The sequence below is a fragment of the Pleurodeles waltl genome, chromosome 5, assembly GCF_031143425.1.
Source record: "Pleurodeles waltl isolate 20211129_DDA chromosome 5, aPleWal1.hap1.20221129, whole genome shotgun sequence".
NCBI classification, from domain to species: domain Eukaryota; kingdom Metazoa; phylum Chordata; class Amphibia; order Caudata; family Salamandridae; genus Pleurodeles; species Pleurodeles waltl.
Window position 1 is genome coordinate 1,346,640,919 of NC_090444.1, and position 20,682 is coordinate 1,346,661,600.

At 45.0% G+C, this 20,682-nt stretch overlaps 1 protein-coding gene across 1 annotated transcript in view; it reads left to right on the forward strand.

The window, feature by feature from the left end:
• ME1 (malic enzyme 1) overlaps window positions 1-20,682 on the forward strand; it is a 1,525,515-nt gene that overhangs the window by 325,034 nt on the left and 1,179,799 nt on the right. Inside the window, exon 3 of the mRNA XM_069235609.1 lies at window positions 18,756-18,905. Within this exon, the coding sequence (XP_069091710.1) occupies window positions 18,756-18,905 (150 nt within the window). The remainder of the gene's footprint in view (window positions 1-18,755; window positions 18,906-20,682) is intronic.

Consider the following 20,682-nt stretch of genomic DNA (forward strand, 5'->3'; position numbering starts at 1 on the left):
GCGTAGTATAAAACACAGCAGTTTAGGTAGGTGAAGGGTCCTTTGCTTGAGCGTGGGGAGGCCATGAAGCAGCTGTTGATTGGGTGTCCGACATTCAGGACCTGGAAGTCCTTAGTGGTGTAGTGGTGATGGCTGAGAGTACCGGGGGCCCTGGCTCTGGGTGTGGTCCAGCTGCATGCCCGATGCACACACTGGCAACACTCCTGCTGTGCTTGTCTGCTGTGCAGCCACACTTTGGCCTCCATTATATTTCCTGGGAGGTGGAAGGGGCCGGGATACAAGGTGTGAGGGCAGGAGAGGTAGTGGCATGAAGGAAGCATTGGCAGGGGTGTCAGCAGACACAATCAGGCTCAGGAATGCAGGTTGATCTGTTGCAATCAGGCTCATGAATGCGGGCGGAGCTATTGCATTCAGGCTCAGGAATGTGGGCGCAGCTGTCACGATCAGGCTCAGGAATGCTGATGGAGCTTTCGCAATCAAGCTCAGGCTGTCAGCGGCAGGGAGGAGGGCCGTGGAGCGGCTGGGAAGCTGTGATTGCCAGAAGTGGAAAATTTCAAGACAGTGTAGTGATGGTGTCACAAAGAACAAAATGTAAGAGAAGAAAGTAGTTGTTAGGAAACAAAAAATTTAAAATAAGGGAGATATTTTAGGGTGTCAATTGTCAAACACCTTTGGTGTAAACTGCTATACTAATGTTGTGGTAAACATTTTGTTTGCATTTGTGTAGTAATTCAAGAGAAACAACAAGGTATGTTCTGCACTGTGTACTTTGTTGAATCATCTGCATACTGAGAGAATAAAAATACATTATACATCAATATTTTGAGATACTGTAGAACTATGTAGTGGATCTGTACAGTGTATTTAAAATACTCAAGAGAGTGTACAGGAGTTTTTAATGATGACATTTGATGTCTTAGAAGAAGAAGAAATACCTATAAACTACTTGTTGGTACTTAGTTAATCGTGGCATCATGAATATGAAGATTGCTCATACACATCAACTAGATAAATAGAACCAGAGCATTTTATTTATTTAACGTTACCAGATTCAAAAAGTGTACATTTTGACACATCAGTGAAAAAAGCAACTCAAAACAAAGTATGTCCAAATTGTCAAACTGATGTTCTGTCGACTTTACATGTAGCAAGAAGTTGGAACTATGTTATTTTAATGCTACAGCGAAGCAGAGCAGATGGTACATAGTGAGATTACTAACTTTAAAGCAGGACAAATATCTATCTCTGGTAAAACGTATTCTACTGTCACTATCATTTTTCATGAAGGAGGTCTGGTCATTTCACTGTATCCCTACAAAATAAAAGTGGATTGACAGAATGTAATAATGTGAACCTTAAATTCAAGCAAATAATGCCTTGGAAGTTACTAAATTCCTAACTTTTATTTCTGGAACCAAATTTCTAAGGAGGATTACAGTTGTAAAAGTGGAATAGCTAGTTATTGTAGATGCATTATCGGGATTTATGACACCATGCGGCCTACCAAGGGTGATGTCTTTATAACATTTTGCCCTTGCTGGCGAGCCTTACATATTTAGTAGTACATGTAATGATGACGTTTTCACTTCCAACATATGTTTCTTTAGATTAGTAGAGTAAATATAGGTAAAAAGACTGTTTACATTTTTTTAGTCAGTACTAAGTGCAGTGTTGCTTATATGCAGTGGCATACTGTGCGTATTTGGTGTTTGTATACATTTAACATGATTATTTTTCCCCACTGTTCAAGGATTATTCTTTATACTGTACATAATTTATCTTGTGCAAGTATAAAAGCTGAGAACAGTAGAAAAGGGAAAATGAAATGTATACTCTTATTGTAAGATAGCATTATAGCATTGGAAATGTGTACTGATTTGTTCTCATATGAAGTTATGCATTGTTAAAATTGTTGGTTCATTTTGAAAATTTTATAAATTCGAATACTAAGGTCCTCATTATGATCTCGGTGGTAAAAACCGCCAAGATCAGCGCTGGTGGTCAACAGAAGACTGCCAACGCGATGACTCCCCCTGCCGGCCGTATAATATTTTCCCTGCTGGCCCGGCGTGCAGAAACAGTGTTTCTGGCCGCCAGCCCAGCAGGGAAAAGGGCCTTAACATTGACGGCAGCTCCAAATGGAGCCGCCACCAATGATGCAGCAGCCCCCAACGCGCAACAGTGACCTGCGCGACGTGGCACTGCATGGGGACCCCTGCACTGCCCATGCTGAATGCATGGGCAGTGCAGGGGCCCCCGGGGGGCCCTGGAGCACCCCTTCCACCAAGGAAAGACTGGGGAAAACAGAGTACATTATCCGGAGCAGCGTTGCTCTGTCGGATAATGTAATCTGCCATCATCAGGCTGCCTGTCGGCGGCAGCCTGGCGGTGGTGGAGGACCGCCTGTGGCGGTCTTCCCTTGTTATTTATATGGCAGTCAAGACCGCCATGCCAGTGGTGGTAATTTCCGCCACCGCCGGCGTGGCCGTCTCGACCGCCATGTACATAATGAGGGCCTAATTCATGTCTGTTTGTTTTTCTTTTGTATACAGATGAATGGCACCATTTATTGGAGTAATGTGGTTAAGAAAGTAGTTCTTCCAATGTTGTTGTATTACTTTATATTTTGTGGGTGTTCCAGAGTACAATAAAAAAAATATATACACCCACTAACACAGTCAGACAGCCAGCTGCCCACACACCCAGTCAAATAGTCATACACCCAATTACACACCCACAAAGACATTTAGCTTCACTCTAACACACCCATACGTTACTGACACAGGTACGGACAGACCCACACAGCCATTCAAACACCCAAATCATACAGCTACTGACACATCTACAAAACCAACCACCCACTCATGCACCCATTCAGTCATTTTCACAGACAGTTGCAGACCTCAGAACCACCTACTCACACACCAATAGAGTCACTCTCACAGTAACAGACCCTCCAACACACACTGAGTCTCACACACAGTCACTCATCCACTTAAACAGCCCCACCAACACACCCATTCTGTCACTCATAGAGACACAAAGACAGTTGCACAGCAATTCACACTTCCATACAGTCAGTGACGCACCCATTTATACATAGACACCTACTCACATAGACTCATACATCCATACAGACACTTACACACTCACTCACACATCTACACAGCCACTTACATACCTACTAATCGACCCAGACAGCTAGTGACATACTCAGAGAGACACTTACAGAAGCAGTGTTCACCCCATACCAACACTGACATACCCACTCACACACCCATATACTCGCTTGCACATCCATTTCCATTTTAGTTTTATAGTTGACATTGTAAAACATTTGCTATTGTCTTCATTAATAATGTATAGGTTTATTCCCCTTGATGAATATTAAAGTAGTCACATGTTCTACTTTAAATTCACTTATGCGGGGTGTGATACATTTATACATTAAAAAACTCATAAATACTGAAACACACAATTACACAAAAATATAAAACATGTAGTTGGCTCTTTCTTTGACCAGATGGAGTGGTTCTAACAAGAACCATTTTTTTATGGTATATTTTTTCGAACATTTAAAAAAAAATAGGGGAACAAAAATAGCTAGGGTTGTAAAATGGGTAAGGGAAGGGAACTTGAAGGAAGCAACTGGCATCAGTCATCCAAAAAAATGCGACATCGAACAGGGAGGAAAAAATAAATTGACACCTGTGGTTATTGACAGTGTCCAGGCATGTGACATTTGCCACAGTGATTGATTCTGACTCGCATGTGTTGAGCGGATGTGGATGGAGACAGACCTTAGCGGTCCCATATTTTAAAGATTTGTTAACTTGGGCTTGTAGGTTGAAGTCCCTTGGCGTGTTGCTACAGAGCCTATTTTTGCAACCTTTTGTAATATTTAACAACACTGAGTCCTGATGATGGTCTGACGGACCTCTGACTGCCACTACAGGCCGAAACGTCAACATTACCTTCTCATTTGATAAGCTGATTTAAAAGTCCATGATATTGCTTTAACTGGGACTGAAAAGCAGGCAATAATTGTGCACAACTGTGCCATGAGGAGGGTTATAACCCCTTCCTGGATCTGCAGGTGGGATTCAATCTTATGATCTAGAGGGGTTATATACAGTGTTGTTGTTTATGAAATGGACATTCGTTGGAATTGTTGTAAAAATTTTTGAACTTCCTGAATCCTATTAGTTGTCTTATTCATTAATTGAAGACTGGATTATATGTACGCATACTATATCTAAATAATTCCTCCAGGTGCATTTTTAAGGGAGACATTTGCCACAGTGAGTCACCATATGAGAAAGCTTCTCAGAAAAACCAAGTATGGTGATCATTTGTTGTAGTGCCAGTCCTTGTTCAGATGTTGATGCGCCATCTGCTGCCTTCTCCCTCATCATGTGATTGTATGTTTGCTCATGTATTGTTTTAAGTGCTTCCAAATGGAAGACTTTCTGTATGAATAGTTCTTCCCCAATCCACGTAACAACTTTTGCAACTAGATGTTACACTGCACAATCTTTGCTGCTACCTTCTTCTCTCCAGATGGAATTGAGAAGTACTTCCAGACATCTGATTGTTTTTGGTGGTAGCATATCCTCTTCCTCATCTTCTACAGGTTCAGGATCTCTCTGTTCCTCAGCAGAAGAAATATCTTCACTGAAAGTGAGGTGTTTTGCAGGATTCCAGTATTCTTTGTAGGGATTTGAAAGCCAAATGAGTTTTTTAGGGTGTGGTTTGCAATGTGCATGGGTGGGGATTTACTGTAGCCAATCAGAAGTTGTGCTTTGAGTGTTTTCCAGGTATCACTTCGGATCCGCAGAGCCAGCCTGTGGATCTGCAGATTCCCCGAACTGGTAAAAGAAATAAGTATGTTTTAAAACACACATAGGCTTCCAAATCTTAATGTATAAACACATTTTCTCTGATGTCAGTCTTAAAGTCCCGGGGGCCCATTATCATATTTACATATTTTTTCTAAAAAAAAATTCACAGGTACTAGTAAACAATTAGTACACGTATAGACTCCCTTGTCAAATTTGCAGTGGATTTGTGGATCCATAGAACGATTTTTTTAAAAGAGATAAACTTGTTTTATTGCATTCACAAAAACACTACATAACTTAGATTACCTTGAATTGTGATTTGTTACTTTTAAAATGTATAATAATAATAAACGTGTGAATAAAATGTATTTATAAAGTTGTAAAAATAGTATTACTAAATTGAACTTATAAGTGAAAATGTAGTACGGATCCTGGAAAACAGAAATTTAGTGTGGGGTTTAGGATTGTCAATAGTGGAAGTAACACCACTGTTCCCTATATACATATCTCCTACTCTGCAATCTCTTCCTGTAAATTCTCCATCCAGCAATAGACGAGTACCCCGACCACAGAAGTTAAGAATGCCATCAGTTTTCCTAGAATAACCTGCAGTATGCAGGTTTGCACACTATCATATATCTGTTTTGATATTCATATAGGGTGCACCTAGCTAAGAAGCAACGGAGCTCTATAGATTATGCAGGGTGTTGAGAGATAATACAAGAGTGTGCATATAAAGAGGGCATCTAACAAAAACATTTCACACAGTGCATTTTTAGGCAGAAGAGGGAATACTTCATCACAAACGTGAAGCATATCCCTTCTGCTGTATTACGATCCCATTATATACTATAGGAATCATAATACGGTTGACGGGATATCTGTAATGTTTGTGACGTAGTATTTTATCCACTGAGATCTAAATCAGGCCCTAAGTGATTTGCCCAGAATCATGCACTGTTGAGTTAAGGCAGCTACCAGGATCATGCCAAAGATGCCACAATGTGCCGGGAATGACCAACATTACAACAGGGCATTGATAAGCTTATACTGTTTTACAATTCCCTTCATTAATATAATGCAGACAGACTTTCACAGCCCATGGCAAGCACATGTATGAACCAACTTACCAGCACCAGCAGGAAAGACAGACAACCTGTAACCACCACTCTCCCTTTCCCCAATGATTTACCTGGCGATAATAGGTAATGGATGACAGTCTTTCCTGTCAGTTATTGCAATGATTAGATATACTAGCTAGTGGTGAGTTCTTAAGCTCCTTTTCCGAAATGATGGACCCACACATGAATTCCACATTATGTATTTTTTAAAAGTTTTCCTTAATATTGAAGTTCTTGTGTAGATTATATGGTTGAATGTTATAGTAGAAATAAAAATAATGCTGAGAAACAAATATGTGATGCATATAATTAGGAGAAAAAATGGCAACATATCAGATGATGACCATAAAATCAAATCATTGATCAAATCAATCTGTATCAAATTCCCCCTTCATAACATCTTGTTATTTTCTTTAACAGGGCTGAAAATGACATGTTTTGGGATGGCCTCTTTACACACACATACTTTTCATGCCTTTTACTCATATCCTTTAAATTGCTTTTAGTCTCCTGCAAATGAGGCATGTCTCAGTTTTTTTTGTTTCATGCTTTGCTTAAGAAATTATTTGTACATTCAAGAAAGAGGAATTTAGGCCTTACAATGTTAGTGGAGGTTGGAGTTTGTACGTGTGATGCATTAATGAAATGACAACCCTAGCAGTCATTCAATAATTAAAGTTAGGGATCCTTGAATGAGACAGAATAGATTCAAACACAGAAATGGCTTAAAGCATTTGTCTCATTATTATTAAACACTATGGCCCTCATTCTGACCTTGGCGGTCTTTTCGCAAGACCGCTGAGTTACCGCCGCGGTGAAGACCGCCGACCGCGGCGGTGTGCCGCTGTGCGCATTCTGACCGCTGGGAGCGTTCCGCCGGAAAACCGCCAGCAGCCACACTGGCGGTCGGCGGGAAAGTGGAGACTGGTCAACCTCCACCGCCACGCCAGCAGAACACCGCCCACAGAATTACGACCCACATTTCCGTGTGGCGGTCTTCTGTTGGCGGTCTTCTGTTGGCGGTCACGTCCCTATGGCTCCCGTCGCCTCCCGGAGGACCAACGCACAAGGTAAGTTGATCGTCCGTGAGGGGAGGGGGTGGGGGGTGTTGTGTGATGTGGGCGTGCATGGGGGTGTGCGTGTGAGTGTGTAGAGGGGGTGTGTGAGTGCGTGTATGCGGGCGGGGGGTGCTGCTGTGTCTATGGGTAATGTGTGCTGTTCGGCAGGTGCGCATGTCGGCATGTATGTGTGCGGGTATGTGTCCCCGTTGTGTATGTGTGTGTAGGGGGTGTGTATATGTGCATGTTGGGGGTGTGTGCATGTCGGGGTACATGTATGTGCATGTCGGGGTGGGGGTGGGGAGGGGGTTCGTACCACCTCTGGGGGGTGGCAGGGGGGTGGAGGGTGTGGGGGGAGGACTCGGGTGGGTAGTGGGGGGTGGGGGAGACCCCTATCAGTGCCAGGGAAGGAATTCCCTGGCCCCGATAGTGCTTACCGCCATGGTTCGCACGGCGGTTCCCGCCCGCAAGAAACCGCGGCGGTAGGCAGGGTCATAATACCCTTGGCGGTCTTGGGACGACCGCCGGGCCGGAGTGCGCAAACTCCAGCCCCGCGGTCATGACCGCCGTGGCGGTCGGAGTGGAGAAGTAGCGGTCGGTCGCGGCGGGGACCGCCGCGGTCAGAATGCCATTTTTAATACCGCCGGTCTGTTCGCGGTCCGACCGCCGTCTCTCCGCCGACCGCCAGGGTCAGAATGAGGGCCTATGTCAAATGTGTACATGAGGCATACAAGGTATGTCATTCTCATTTCATATGCCTAACGTTCATTTGAAATATTTACAAATTGTTCCCTAAAGATCACACCACATCTGAAGGAATTCCAATGGCTCCCGATACACAAATAAGCACAATTCAGACTCCTACTTGCATACATCCCACGCGCACAGAAAACCTTATCTGGCGACTGAAACCTCACAGGCATCAATACTAAAGTGTGGAACATGTGACATGTCAGTACACTTAAAAGCCTCCACCTGACTTTTTGAATTCAGCAAGAAGTTGAAGACCTGGCTTTTTGAGTAGTCCCATTAGGCCCTAGGTATGGCTAGACACACTCCTGCCCAGCGCAAGGATACCATAACACAACATAACATAAAATAGCAGAAATATCTTCCATGGATACAGAAACCATGGGTACCCCCAGTAATGACAGGGGTCAGCTTAACATCTGTGAGGTTACTCTCAAGCCAGTGGAACTTTGTACCAGGCGCCCTCACTCACATATTCACTAACACGTGCATACATATCCCCACATATACATGTAGATACAGCCATAAAAAGGTATGACTAGGCATATCCATGCCACACATCAGTCAGCTGTTCTACAGCAGTTAAGCCTCTTTTTTCTTATTTAAGTCCCTCATCCCAGCGAAATGCTTACAGGTGATTATCTGCTTCACTTGGCTTTCACAGTGTGCAGACTATGACAGCTCTTCCATTTCGGCATATTTCAAAGGGTAATACATAATTTGTAGCGGTCAGATGGCACGTTGTAAAGTCATGTTGTATAGTAACTAAAGTCTATTCTTGTAAGGGACGTTCTGATTTGAGAATTTCAAGTGCACAGTTAACAGTGATGGCAGTCTGCCTGTAAACATTAATAGGACTCAACCCCCCAAACTCCTAGAAATAGCCAGGCTGCCTAGTAAGCCGGTCTGGGTTTTGATGAGGCAGTCTGACCGATTAAATAACTAAGAACACTTATGTCGGGCATATACACCGGGGCAGAATTTTTAGGTTATGGTGAAAGAGTAAGCACGCACCTCCCATACTACAGAACAAAGACTCACCATGACACAACACACTTGTTCCCGTCTTACACAAAAAACACAGCCTAAGACAAAGCACACTTCTTTCTTGAAGAACGATCACAGTTCAAGAAACAATACACCGCTGTCCTTTATAAATAACCACAGACCAGAAACAACATATTCTTACATCAACCTGCACCTTATCATAGTAGACATCCAGGGCCGACTTTTGGTCGGTGCGAGCGGTGCGACCGCACCGGGCGCTGACCTCAGGGGATCGCAGTGTTTAGCAATAACTTCCCAAACTTGCAATGTGAAAGCATCTGCTGAAAAGTACCTTGTGCGTTTAGCCTTCAAAAAACAATTACAATGTCAAGATACCTCTTGTGATTAATGTTCCTGAGAGAGATAGGAGTTTTGCCTAGTGGCAGATTTAAATCAACATAGTGTAGCATGGAGGGTTAATATGCCTGCTGCAAAAAACAGAACTATGGGGCATATTTAAGAAAAGTGTTGCTGCACACAGTGTAGCGCCACTTTTCTTTCTCCCCTTAGTGTCCCCCTAACACCATCATGTGTGCGCCATATTTAAAATACGGTGCACCATGGAGGTAGTTAGGGGACTAGCGTCAGAATTTTTTACGTTAGTCCGATGTTTTGCAGGATTAGCGTCAAACATTTTGACGTTAATCTTCAAAGTACCCAGAGGCCCATTGTAACCAATGGAAGCCTTTTAATGGTTGCTCTGAGCAGGCGTTAAAACTGCTGGAGAAAAATGATGCAAAGGAATCTGACAAATTTCTTTGCATCATTTTTTTGCCCCCCCTAACAGGGGGATGACCCCTTTGCATATATTATGCCTGGCGCAGGCATAATGTATCCCAAAGTGTTACAAAGTGGCGCAAAGCATGCATTGCGCCTCTTTGTAAATATGGTGCAGCGTTTTTGGCCTTCTAACGCCACATTAGTGTAAAAGAAATGCGACTAATGTGGCATTACAATGGCACTGTTGGCTCTTAAATATGCCCCTCTTGCAGTGCTTAATTTGTGCTTCTTGTTTCCGGTGCAGAGCACCAGCACTTATTTTTGAGGGCCGGCGCTTATTTTTCTGCCTCAAGGATTTACTCAGCGAAAAAGGCACATATGGGAAAGACAGAGGAAGAGAAAAACAAAAAAAGGGTCACAATGGGAAAAAGCAGAAATCCGCAAGAGTGAGCTGAAGGGGCAGATAAAAGGATTGGAGAGGCCCAAGATGGCTTTATTATTATGCTGCCTCTGTATTCCGTATTCCGTGTTCACACATTTAATTGCAGCAGCCGGGTGCTTAAGAGGAGGGCTTTGGGCACTGGCACCTTTTTATTTACAATTTAAGCACTGCCCTATGGGGAATATTTGAAAAAAGTGGCGCTGCACACAGTGGCGTTTCACTTTTCTTGCGCCCCTTAGCACCCCCCAAACACCACCATGTGTGCGTCATATTTAAAATATGGTACACCATGACGGTAGTTAGGGGACTAGCGTCAGAATCTTATTGCTAGTCCGGCGCTTTGCAGGATTAGCATCAAAAATGTTGATGCTAATCCTGTAAAGCACCGAGAGGCCCACTGTAACCAATGGAAGCCTTCTTTTAATGCCTGCTCTGAACAGGTGTTAAAAGGGGCAGAAAAAAAGTATGCAAACAAATCTGTCAGATTTGTTTGTGCAATTTTTTTGGCGGGCCCCCTGATGGGGGGATGCCTCCTTTGCATACATTATGTCTGGCGCAGGAATAATGTAGCACAAAGGGTTACAAAGTAGCACAAGGCATGCATTGCACCACTTTGTAAATATGGCGCAGCATTTTTGGCCTTCAAACACACATTAGCATAAAAACAATGATGCTAATGTGGCGTTAGAATGGCAAAAAGGGGCTCTGAAATGTCCCCCTATGTGGCATATTTGAAAAAAGTGGCACTGCACACAGTGCTGCACCACTTTTCTTGCGCCCCTTAGTACTCCCCTAACGCCACCATGTGTGCGCTGTATTTAAAATATGGCGCAACATAGCGGTAGTTAGGGGACTAGTGTCAGAATTTTTGACACTAGTCCAGGGCTTTGCAGGATTAGCGTAAAAAATGTTGATACTAAGACTGCAAAGCACCCAGAGACCTACTGTAACCAACAGAAGCCTCCTGTTAACGCCTGCTCCGGGCAGAGGTTAAAAGTGCCAGAAAAAAATGATGCAAAGAAATCTGTCAGATTTCTTTGCACCATTTTTTTGGTCCCTCCTAACGGGGGAATGCCACCTTTCCAAACATTATTCCTGGCACAGGCATAATGTAGCGCCAATGGATACGAAGTGGCGCAATGTATGCATTACGCCACTTTGTGAAGATGGCACAGCGTTTTTGGCATTCTAGCGCACATTAGTGTAAAAAAAAAAATGGAGCTAATGTGGAGTTAGAATTGCACCAGGGGCTCTTAAATATGTCCCAATATTTTGTGTGGCTAGCTGGAGTGGATTAGTAAAGCCAGCGTTTATAAGTGCTTTAAAACACCTGAATGCATGTGAAAGGGGAGCGATGGAGAGATGAGAGGTACAGTTGCTTTGTGGTAGTGAGTGAAACCGAAGAGGAGGTCATGGGGCGGGGGCCCCACAATAAACTGTCGCACAGGGTGCCACCAGTCGTAAAGCCTGCCCTGTAGACATCTCCCTAGTTAAATGAATAATTGAAGTCTTCAAGGCGTCCCTTTGAATGTTTGATACATTTTAAAACTATACTTGGCCATGGAAAGCAATCCATTGTATTTAGATACAACTGTGCCCTGTTATTAAGTAATCAAAAATCTTACCTTGTGTACTCTAGAGTCCCCCCTCCAACCCACAAATCAGATGAATGTATTTTTCTTGTATTACAGTTAGCAATGACACAGTCATAGATCCTTGACACTCGTCTTTTAAGTATGCAATTGCTAAAACAATAAAAGATAGTTGAAATATCTTGCAAACATCAATATGGTGGTTCAAATAATACACCGTTTCTGATGGATACAACTACCTGTGGATTCCTCACCTCATGAATACTCCCATGGCGCCAGCATTCTACGGAAATCTTCTTACTAGTCTCTGCACGTCGACGAGGACGTCACTGTCTCGCACGCGACGCCGTCTGACGTCATACAGGCAATAAGAGGTCCTCGACGACGTGCGGACGTCAGTTCCCTTTTTTCCGTGCATTCGAAACGGTTATCTTCGAGGGAGCAACTGTTACTCTTGCGGTTACAGAGTATATCTTGCTGCGTACTCTTTCTCTGTGGAAATAATGTCGCAGAGAAAGTCTGGATTTAAGCCTTGTCGTGAGTGTGGAGGCAAGATGTCGGTGACGGATCCTCATTCCGATTGCCTTTGGTGTTTGAGCTCCGACCACGACGTCTCGACTTGTGATTCGTGTCAGCACATGAATCCGAAGGCCATTAAAGAACGAGAGGCGAAGCTGTTTATGGCCAAGTCAAAGGAGAAGCATCACAAGAAAAAGTCTTCTCCAAGACATCGGCGTCATCGAGACTCCCGGCGCCGTAGAGAATCTCGGCGTCATTCAAGGGAGGCTCGTTCCAGGTCTCCGGATCGGCGCCGGAGGACATGGGAGGTCAGCCCCACGGTGACGCCGCATCCTTCGACGCCGTTGCTCTCTCCGACGTCTCCAACTTTGCCTGGACAGGCGTTGGTGATTGAGGTATTGGAGCCTCAGGTGTTTTCTCCGGCGCAGACGCCGAGGCCGGCGTCGGGGTCGCCTCCGAGTCAGGCACCCCAGTATCCGGCTTTTCCCACCCCTGGAGCCGATAGTTCCGCATTCTTGAATGCGATGTATGCCATCTTCCAACAGATGGCTCCAGGGGGTGCTCCGGCTGGGCCTTTGGCCTTTTCTTTGGGTGATCCTGCGCCTCTTCGGCCGGCACCCTTTATGCCCTTTCTCCCGTTTGGGAACGTGGGCTCGGCGCCAGTGTCGGCGCCGGTGGCCGCTCCGATGGCTTCGGAGGGATTGGCCCCAGGGATTTCCATCCCGTCGACGTCGAGATTTCGGCCTGTGACTCCGGTGGGTCCATCCGTTTCATCTGCTCTTCAGTCGGCGCCGAAGTTACCTGTAGCGCCGGATGCGGCGTCGGTGGCTTCGGAAGATCGGCGCCGATCTCCGACTTCGGCGGAGGTGTTGTCGGCTCCGCGGATTGAGCAACGACTGCATTCAAGGAGGCGTGCTCTCCGGGTACTAGAGGAGCAGGAGTACCAACGAGCCCTAGAGGAAGGAGAGCTAGAGGACTCGGGTGATGGGCTGCGTGGACTGGAGTCGGCCAGTGGGCTGGACACTTCCCCTGAGTGGGACCTTTCGTCCCCGGGGGAATATACCGAGGAAGCTGCTTCCTTTCATACAGTGGTACGGAAGGCAGCTAGTTTTTTGGACCTGCCTTTGCCGGTGGTGGAGGCGAAACAAAACCTTTTGACAGAGGTGTTGTATCCGGCCTCAGCCGCGGCGGAGCCTCTATTACCTTTTAATGACGCTCTGCTGGATCCGGTTTTAGAGGTGTGGAAGAAGCCGGCATCTTCCCCAGCAGTTCACAGAGCCGTGGCCAGGAGGTATCGGACGGCTCCAACTGATCCTGGTTTCCTATCTAGGCACCCTACGCCGGAGAGCTTGGTTGTGCAGGCCTCCTGTTCGTCCAAATCAGCGCCTGGTTCTTTCCCGACGGTGCCTGGGGACAGAGACTCAAAAAAGCTAGAGGCGCAGTCGAAGAAGATTTTTTCGTCCTGCAGTCTGGCGTTAAAAGCCACTAATGCGACCTGTATCCTGGGGAGGTATATTCATGCTCTGATGGATGACATCTCCTCTTCGTTTACAGAGCTTCCCCAGGGTCTTTTGGATCTTGTCTCTGATGCCCAGGCTGCTGCGACCCAAATTATCCAGACGGGACTGGATACCACCGACTCGGTAGCCAGAGCAATGGGCACAACTGTGGTGGAAAGGAGACAGGCCTGGCTACGTAACTCGGGCTTTTCGGCAGATGTACAGTCCACATTGTTGGATCTCCCGTTTGATGGGGACAAACTGTTTGGGGCTAAGGCTGATTCGGCCTTGGAACGTTTTAAGGAGAGCAGGGCCACGGCTAAGTCGTTGGGACTCCAAGCTCCTTCTTCCACGGCCTCTTCCAGATTCTTCAGGAGGTTTCGTGGATTTGGGCGTGGCTCTTCCTCCTCTTCCTTTCGGGGAAGATATCAGCAACCTGCCTCTTCCCATCCCTATAGATCTTTTAGGGGGAGGGGTAGGGTCCGCACCAGGGGAGCCTCTCAGCAGCACTCTGCCTCTTCCTCATCCTCTGGCGGGGTGCAGCAGGGGAAGCAGCCTTAGGCTTCCACCATTTCCCACTCACTCCTCTCCTGTAGGGGGAAGATTACAGCATTTTCTCACCAAATGGGAGACTGTTACGTCGGACACTTGGGTTCTCAGTGTTGTGGGAAAAGGCTACACCCTTCCCTTTCTGGAGTTTCCGCCCCTCATCCCGCCCCGCCCTTCGTATTGTTCACAAGAACACCTCCTGTTGCTAGAACAGGAGGTAGAAGTCCTCCTTTTAAAGGGCGCGGTGGAGTTGGTCCCGGAGCAGGAAAGGGGTCAAGGAGTTTACTCAAGGTATTTCCTGATTCCCAAGAAGGATGGTCGTTTGAGACCAATTCTGGACCTGAGGATCTTGAATTGGTTCCTCAAGCAGGAAAAGTTCAAGATGCTGACCCTAGCACAGGTGCTTTTGGCGTTGAACATGGAAGACTGGATGGTGTCTGTCGACTTGCAGGATGCTTACTTTCATATCCCGATACTCAAGTCACACAGGAAGTATCTCCGGTTTGTGGTGGGATCGCAACACTACCAGTTTGCGGTCCTTCCGTTTGGTCTTACTTCAGCACCTCGAGTCTTCACGAAGGTGATGTCGGTGGTTGCGGCAGAGCTCAGAAGGAAGGGGATAGCAGTATTCCCTTACTTGGACGATTGGTTGATCAAAGCCAAGTCCCCGGAGCTTGTGTTGCGTCATCTGCAGTCAACAACCCAGTTGTTGTTCGACCTGGGCTTTTCGGTGAACGAGCCCAAATCTCACCTGGAGCCCTCTCAGCGCCTCCTGTTCATAGGGGCAGTACTGGATACGACATTGGGTCGGGCCTTTCCTCCGCCTCAGCGGATTCAAGATATTCAGGATTTGGTTCCAATGTTTCGAAATGGAGCGGTAGTTCCAGTCCTCAAGGTCCTTCGTCTGCTCGGTCTTTTTGCCTCCTGCATTCTGTTGGTCACGCATGCTCGCTGGCACATGAGGGCTCTTCAGTGGTGCCTCCGAAGGCAGTGGTCTCAACACAGAGAGGATCTAGAGGGTACTGTCAAGATCTCCAGAGATGCTGCTGTGGATTTGAAGTGGTGGATTGCAAGCAACAATCTTTCACAAGGAAAACCGTTCCAGCAGTCGCCACCAGTGGCCACAGTCATAACGGATGCTTCCACTCTAGGGTGGGGAGCTCATCTGGGGGATCTGGAGATCAAAGGTCTTTGGTCTCCAGAGGAACAGATTTTTCACATCAATCTGTTAGAGTTACGGGCTGTACGTCTGGCTCTCAAGGCCTTCCTCCCTTCCCTTCGTGGTCAGTCGGTACAGGTCCTAACGGACAATACTACCACGATGTGGTACATAAACAAGCAGGGAGGAGTGGGGTCGTACCTTCTCTGCAGAGAAGCTCTTCGACTATGGTCCTGGGCAAAGGACCATCGGATTTGCTTGATAGCAAACCATCTGGCCGGAGTCTTGAACGTGCGTGCGGACAGTCTCAGTCGCCACTTCTCGGCAGACCACGAGTGGCGTCTCCATCCAGATCAAGTCCGTTTAATCTTCCAGAAGTGGGGGTTTCCTCGGGTAGATCTGTTCGCCACTCGAGAGAACGCGCATTGTCCGTTGTTTTGCAGCCTTCAGTATCCGATGCAGGAAGCATTGGGGGACGCGTTTCAAATGACCTGGTGCGGCCAGTTGCTTTACGCGTTTCCTCCCATACCCTTGATTCCTCGAGTATTGAGGAAGATTCGCCAAGACCGGGCTCTAGTAATCGTAATAGCTCCGGATTGGCCAAGGAGGGTGTGGTACTCCGACCTTCTCCAACTCTCAACGTGCCCGCCGCTCCGTCTCCCTTTCAGGGCAGACCTCCTCTCGCAGTCGAAGGGGCAGGTTCTACACCCCAACCTCCAGAGTCTGCACCTACATGCCTGGAGATTGAACGGGGCAACCTGAGTTCCTTCTCTCTCCCGCCTGAGGTAGTGGATGTTATATTAGCGGCCAGGCGACACTCCACTAAATCTATCTATGCTAATAGGTGGTCTAAATTTGTTGCGTGGTGTGGAGAGAGGCAGATTGATCCTTTACAAGCTCATCTATCGGACGTTTTGTCTTTTGCTCTATCTCTGGCGCAGAAAGGTTGTGCAGTGGCTACCATTAAAGGTTATTTATCGGCCTTGTCAGCCTTCATATGTCTTCCAGACCAACCATCTTTATTTAAATCCCCTATTGTTATCAGATTCTTGAAAGGTCTTCTAAATCAATATCCTCCAAAGCCATTCGTTATGCCGCAATGGGATTTGTCCTTAGTCCTGACTTTCCTTATGGGGTCCCCTTTTGAACCTATGCATTCTTGCCCCTTGAGGTATTTGTTTTTAAAAACAGTCTTCCTGATAGCTATAACATCAGCAAGGAGAGTGAGTGAGTTGCAGGCCTTATCAGTAAAACCCCCTTATACAACTTTTTATGGGGATAAGGTGGTGTTGAGGACCAAGGCTGCTTTCCTCCCGAAGGTTGTTTCACCCTTCCATTTGGCTCAGGCAATTACTTTGTCCACGTTCTATCCTCCGCCTCATCCTTCCAAAGAGGAAGAAAGACTGCACCGTCTGGATCCAAAGAGAGCGTTGAGCTTCTTTATCGATAGAACAAAGGATTTCAGGCTGGAGGATCAGCTGTTTATTGGATACGTGGGCAAGAGGAGAGGAAAGGCAGTCCACAAGAGAACACTATCCAGGTGGGTTGTTCTTTGCATTAAAATATGTTACTCTTTGGCAAAGAAGGATCCTCCTGAGGGCATTAGAGCTCATTCCACCAGAGCTAAGTCGGCCACTTCGGCCTTAGCCAGAGGTGTTCCTGTGGTCGACATCTGCAAGGCCGCAACTTGGTCGTCCCTTCACACTTTTGCAAAACATTACTGTTTAGATTCTGAGGTTAGAAGGGACGGCCATTTTGCACGGTCAGTGCTGCAGGATTTCTTGGTTTGACCATTTAGGCACCCACCGCCGGGCGTGGTACTGCTTTGGGACTCTATTCATGAGGTGAGGAATCCACAGGTAGTTGTATCCATCAGAAGAACGAGTTACTTACCTTCGGTAACGACTTTTCTGGTGGATACATTAGCTACCTGTGGATTCCTCACGGTCCCACCCGCCTCCCCGTTGCCTTTATGGTCTTGCCAAGTAATCCTTGAGTGCGCTCCTCTTGATCTTTGAGGGTGCAATAGATGTATATATATAATATATTTATATATATATATGGGTATATGTGTATATATCTTTATGTATATACTTGGTGTGTGTATATATTTTTAAAAGAAAGAGTTTTATATATATATATATATATATGTACATAAAAAAGATTTACAGTTATTCATACAATGTGGTGTATTTTTACAATATAATGGATGTTGCTTTGTTCTTTCATTGCATTGCCTGGTTGTTCTCATGCACGTAAAAAATGATTGGTACTGACGTCCGCACGTCGTCGAGGACCTCTTATTGCCTGTATGACGTCAGACGGCGTCGCGTGCGAGACAGTGACGTCCTCGTCGACGTGCAGAGACTAGTAAGAAGATTTCCGTAGAATGCTGGCGCCATGGGAGTATTCATGAGGTGAGGAATCCACAGGTAGCTAATGTATCCACCAGAAAAGTCGTTACCGAAGGTAAGTAACTCGTTCTTCTGCCACATAGACTGAAGTTGGCAATTGTTTTCATGACTAAATAGATTAAATGTTCATAAACCACATACATACCATTTGATTAATTATAAAGGTAAATGCCATTTTCATATGTACTTTTTACATCTTCACTCTAGAGAATAAGGGGCATATTTACATGAGGCCGGCGCAGCACAGCACTGCGCCAAAATTGCCAGCGCTGCGTCAGTTGTGAAACGCAGGGATGCTCTGTATTTACAAAAATACAGCACACCCCTCTGTTTCCCTTTGTGCTGGCACCACATTTAGCTGCCTAGTGCCAACGCAGGCATCCTCGCGCCATAGTGCAAGGGTGTCTGCATTGAAGGGAATGATTGTTTATGTGCAGGAAGGTCTCCCTTCCTGCACATAAACAATCTACAATAGCAATTTGTCATTTCTATATGTGCTGCAGAATGCACCACACATAGAAAAAGCAAAAACAAGGAGAAATAAAAGCATTTCTCCTTGTTGTGCCATGTTAACGCCACCTCCCAGGGTGCCGTTTGTTTTTGGCACTGCCTCAGATTTACAATTCCTTGTAAATCTGGTGCAGCGTCAAAAGCAAGCGTGTTGCGATGGAACGCCCACAGCAACACCCACTGCACCCCTCTCTGCCGCAGAAAACTGCATGGGAGGGGCCCATATTTACGAGCCTACGTTAAGCCACAAAAAGTCGCTTAGTGCCGCCTTGTAAATATGGCATAGAGCACAGCGCCACCGGAGCATCGCAAAAGTGACACTCTGCTGGCGCTAGGGGCTTGAAAATATGCCCCTAACTCTCTAGGGCCTCAACTCTGATTTTCGTTTGTTAAGTTTGTGAACTGCACGTATAGAGTAGTAAGGTAGTTTAAAGGAAAAATCAAAATAAAATCATTTTTTCATTTTCTTTGGACGTTTACAGTGTTGTGGTTCATTTACTTTCCTGATAGTTTAATTTTACTCACTCTTCACAGATATATTCTACTTATGGGACTTCAGGATCGAAACGAAAAGCTTTTCTACAGAGTGCTGACATCGGATATTGAAAGATTCATGCCAGTCGTGTATACACCCACGGTTGGCCTAGCTTGCCAGCAATACGGAATAGCATTTCGGAGACCAAGGTATGTACTCTTGCTTGTGAAAAGAAATCAGTATTTGGTAAAGACTGTACAGAATTTAAGCCTTTGCTCAATAGTCAAATATAAATCAATTGGGCGACATTCATTATTTTTGTTGATATTTTTATAAAGAAAGACTGCAGAGCTTTTTGGTATCTTTATTCAGAAAACCAGTGTTTCTCTTTTTTATGTTGACCCTCTGGCAGACAAAATGTATTCTCTTTTTGCTCAGTGAAACCTTTCTGCTCATAGTTGAGGTCACCACTTGTCCATGCTAGAGTCTGCTTGTTGTACTTCTGCTGCTTTCAGAATGAAGATAAGAATGCAATGTAATTTTTGCCACCAATTGCAAATTCCTTCATATTTACATAGCATTTAAAATGTTTAATTATACATTTTGTATACAAACTATAATAATCTTCTAAATCGTGTAATTGTCTGAATGGCTGCGGACCACCTGGTTAGGTGTTGTGGACCCCAAGGGGTTCTCTGAACCTAGGTTAAGAACCACTTGTCTATTAAAAGGATGATGCATTCAATATGGCCTATAGAATTATCAGTAAAAATCAATGTCCCTGGAACTTTCCAAGAAGCTCTCAGGCATGGTTTTAGACCAATTTTGACGTTTAATGTATGCAGTGAGGGACATGAACTGGTGTTTTTAGATTTATTAAATACATTATAGGGTCAGATAATTTGAATAATGTCCAATAGCAGAGAGAATTTAAGATGGAATAAAATTCAGTGAAGGGTATGGTTCTGTATGTTAACCAAAAAAAGGTTACATTCACGTATGTATTCTATCATAGATTTTAAAGTTACCTAAGCTAAATCCCTCGTAGTAGCAGTGTCCATGAAGGATTTAATAAATGAACTACTGGATCCTAGAAGACTTTAGATTTATACATCATTGTTGGAGTATTCGGAGTGAGAATTATTTGAATGCTCGGCCATTCATAGTTGTCTGAAGTGGGTCTGCTAAACACGGTAGCTTGTAGATAGTTCTTAACATGATTTCAACCTCACCCCATCTAAGGTTATAGTCATTATCTTCGTGGAGAATATTGTAACCGTAACCAGTAGATAAGGATTCATATAGGATAAAGTTGGACCATGGTTAAAGCGAGTTTTATGAGATAGGTAAAAGGTATAGTCAATTAGATTCAAGTACAGCCTTAGCTTACCAGCTTTGTTTAATTAAGAGATATGGCATTGTGAAAGCCAGCCTGTATCGCACTAAACAAAGGCTTAGAGGTGGGATTGTGTCTTTAACTTAATTAATTTACCCTTTCCCTTTAGAAGGTCCAGAGAGCAAAAAGATGATTTTGTCTAGTTACCAATTTTAAGTTGATGCCCTGTGCTGTGGAAGTGGTGTAACAAGGGTACCATGGGCCATAATGCAAGCAAGGCAAATGGGCATTCCACCCCACTGGTTGGGTAGTAACAGAAACAAGGGGCCTGATTCACAAAGGTAAACTTAGACCAAAAGTCGAAACTTAGACCAAAAGTCTAACTTTACTCTTAGTAAAGTATGACTTTAGGTCTAAACTTAGACTTTTGGACTAAACTTAGACTTTTGGTGTAAGTTTACCTTTGTGAATCAGGCCCTTAGAGTCTAACTTTACTCTACTGTAGTAAAGTTAGACTTTTGGTCTAAACTTAGACCAACAGTCTAAATTTACACCAAAGTCTAACTTTACTATGTGTAAATTTAGACTTTTGGGTTATGTTTAGACTTTTGGTCTAAACTTACACCAAATGTCTAAACTCAGACCAAAAG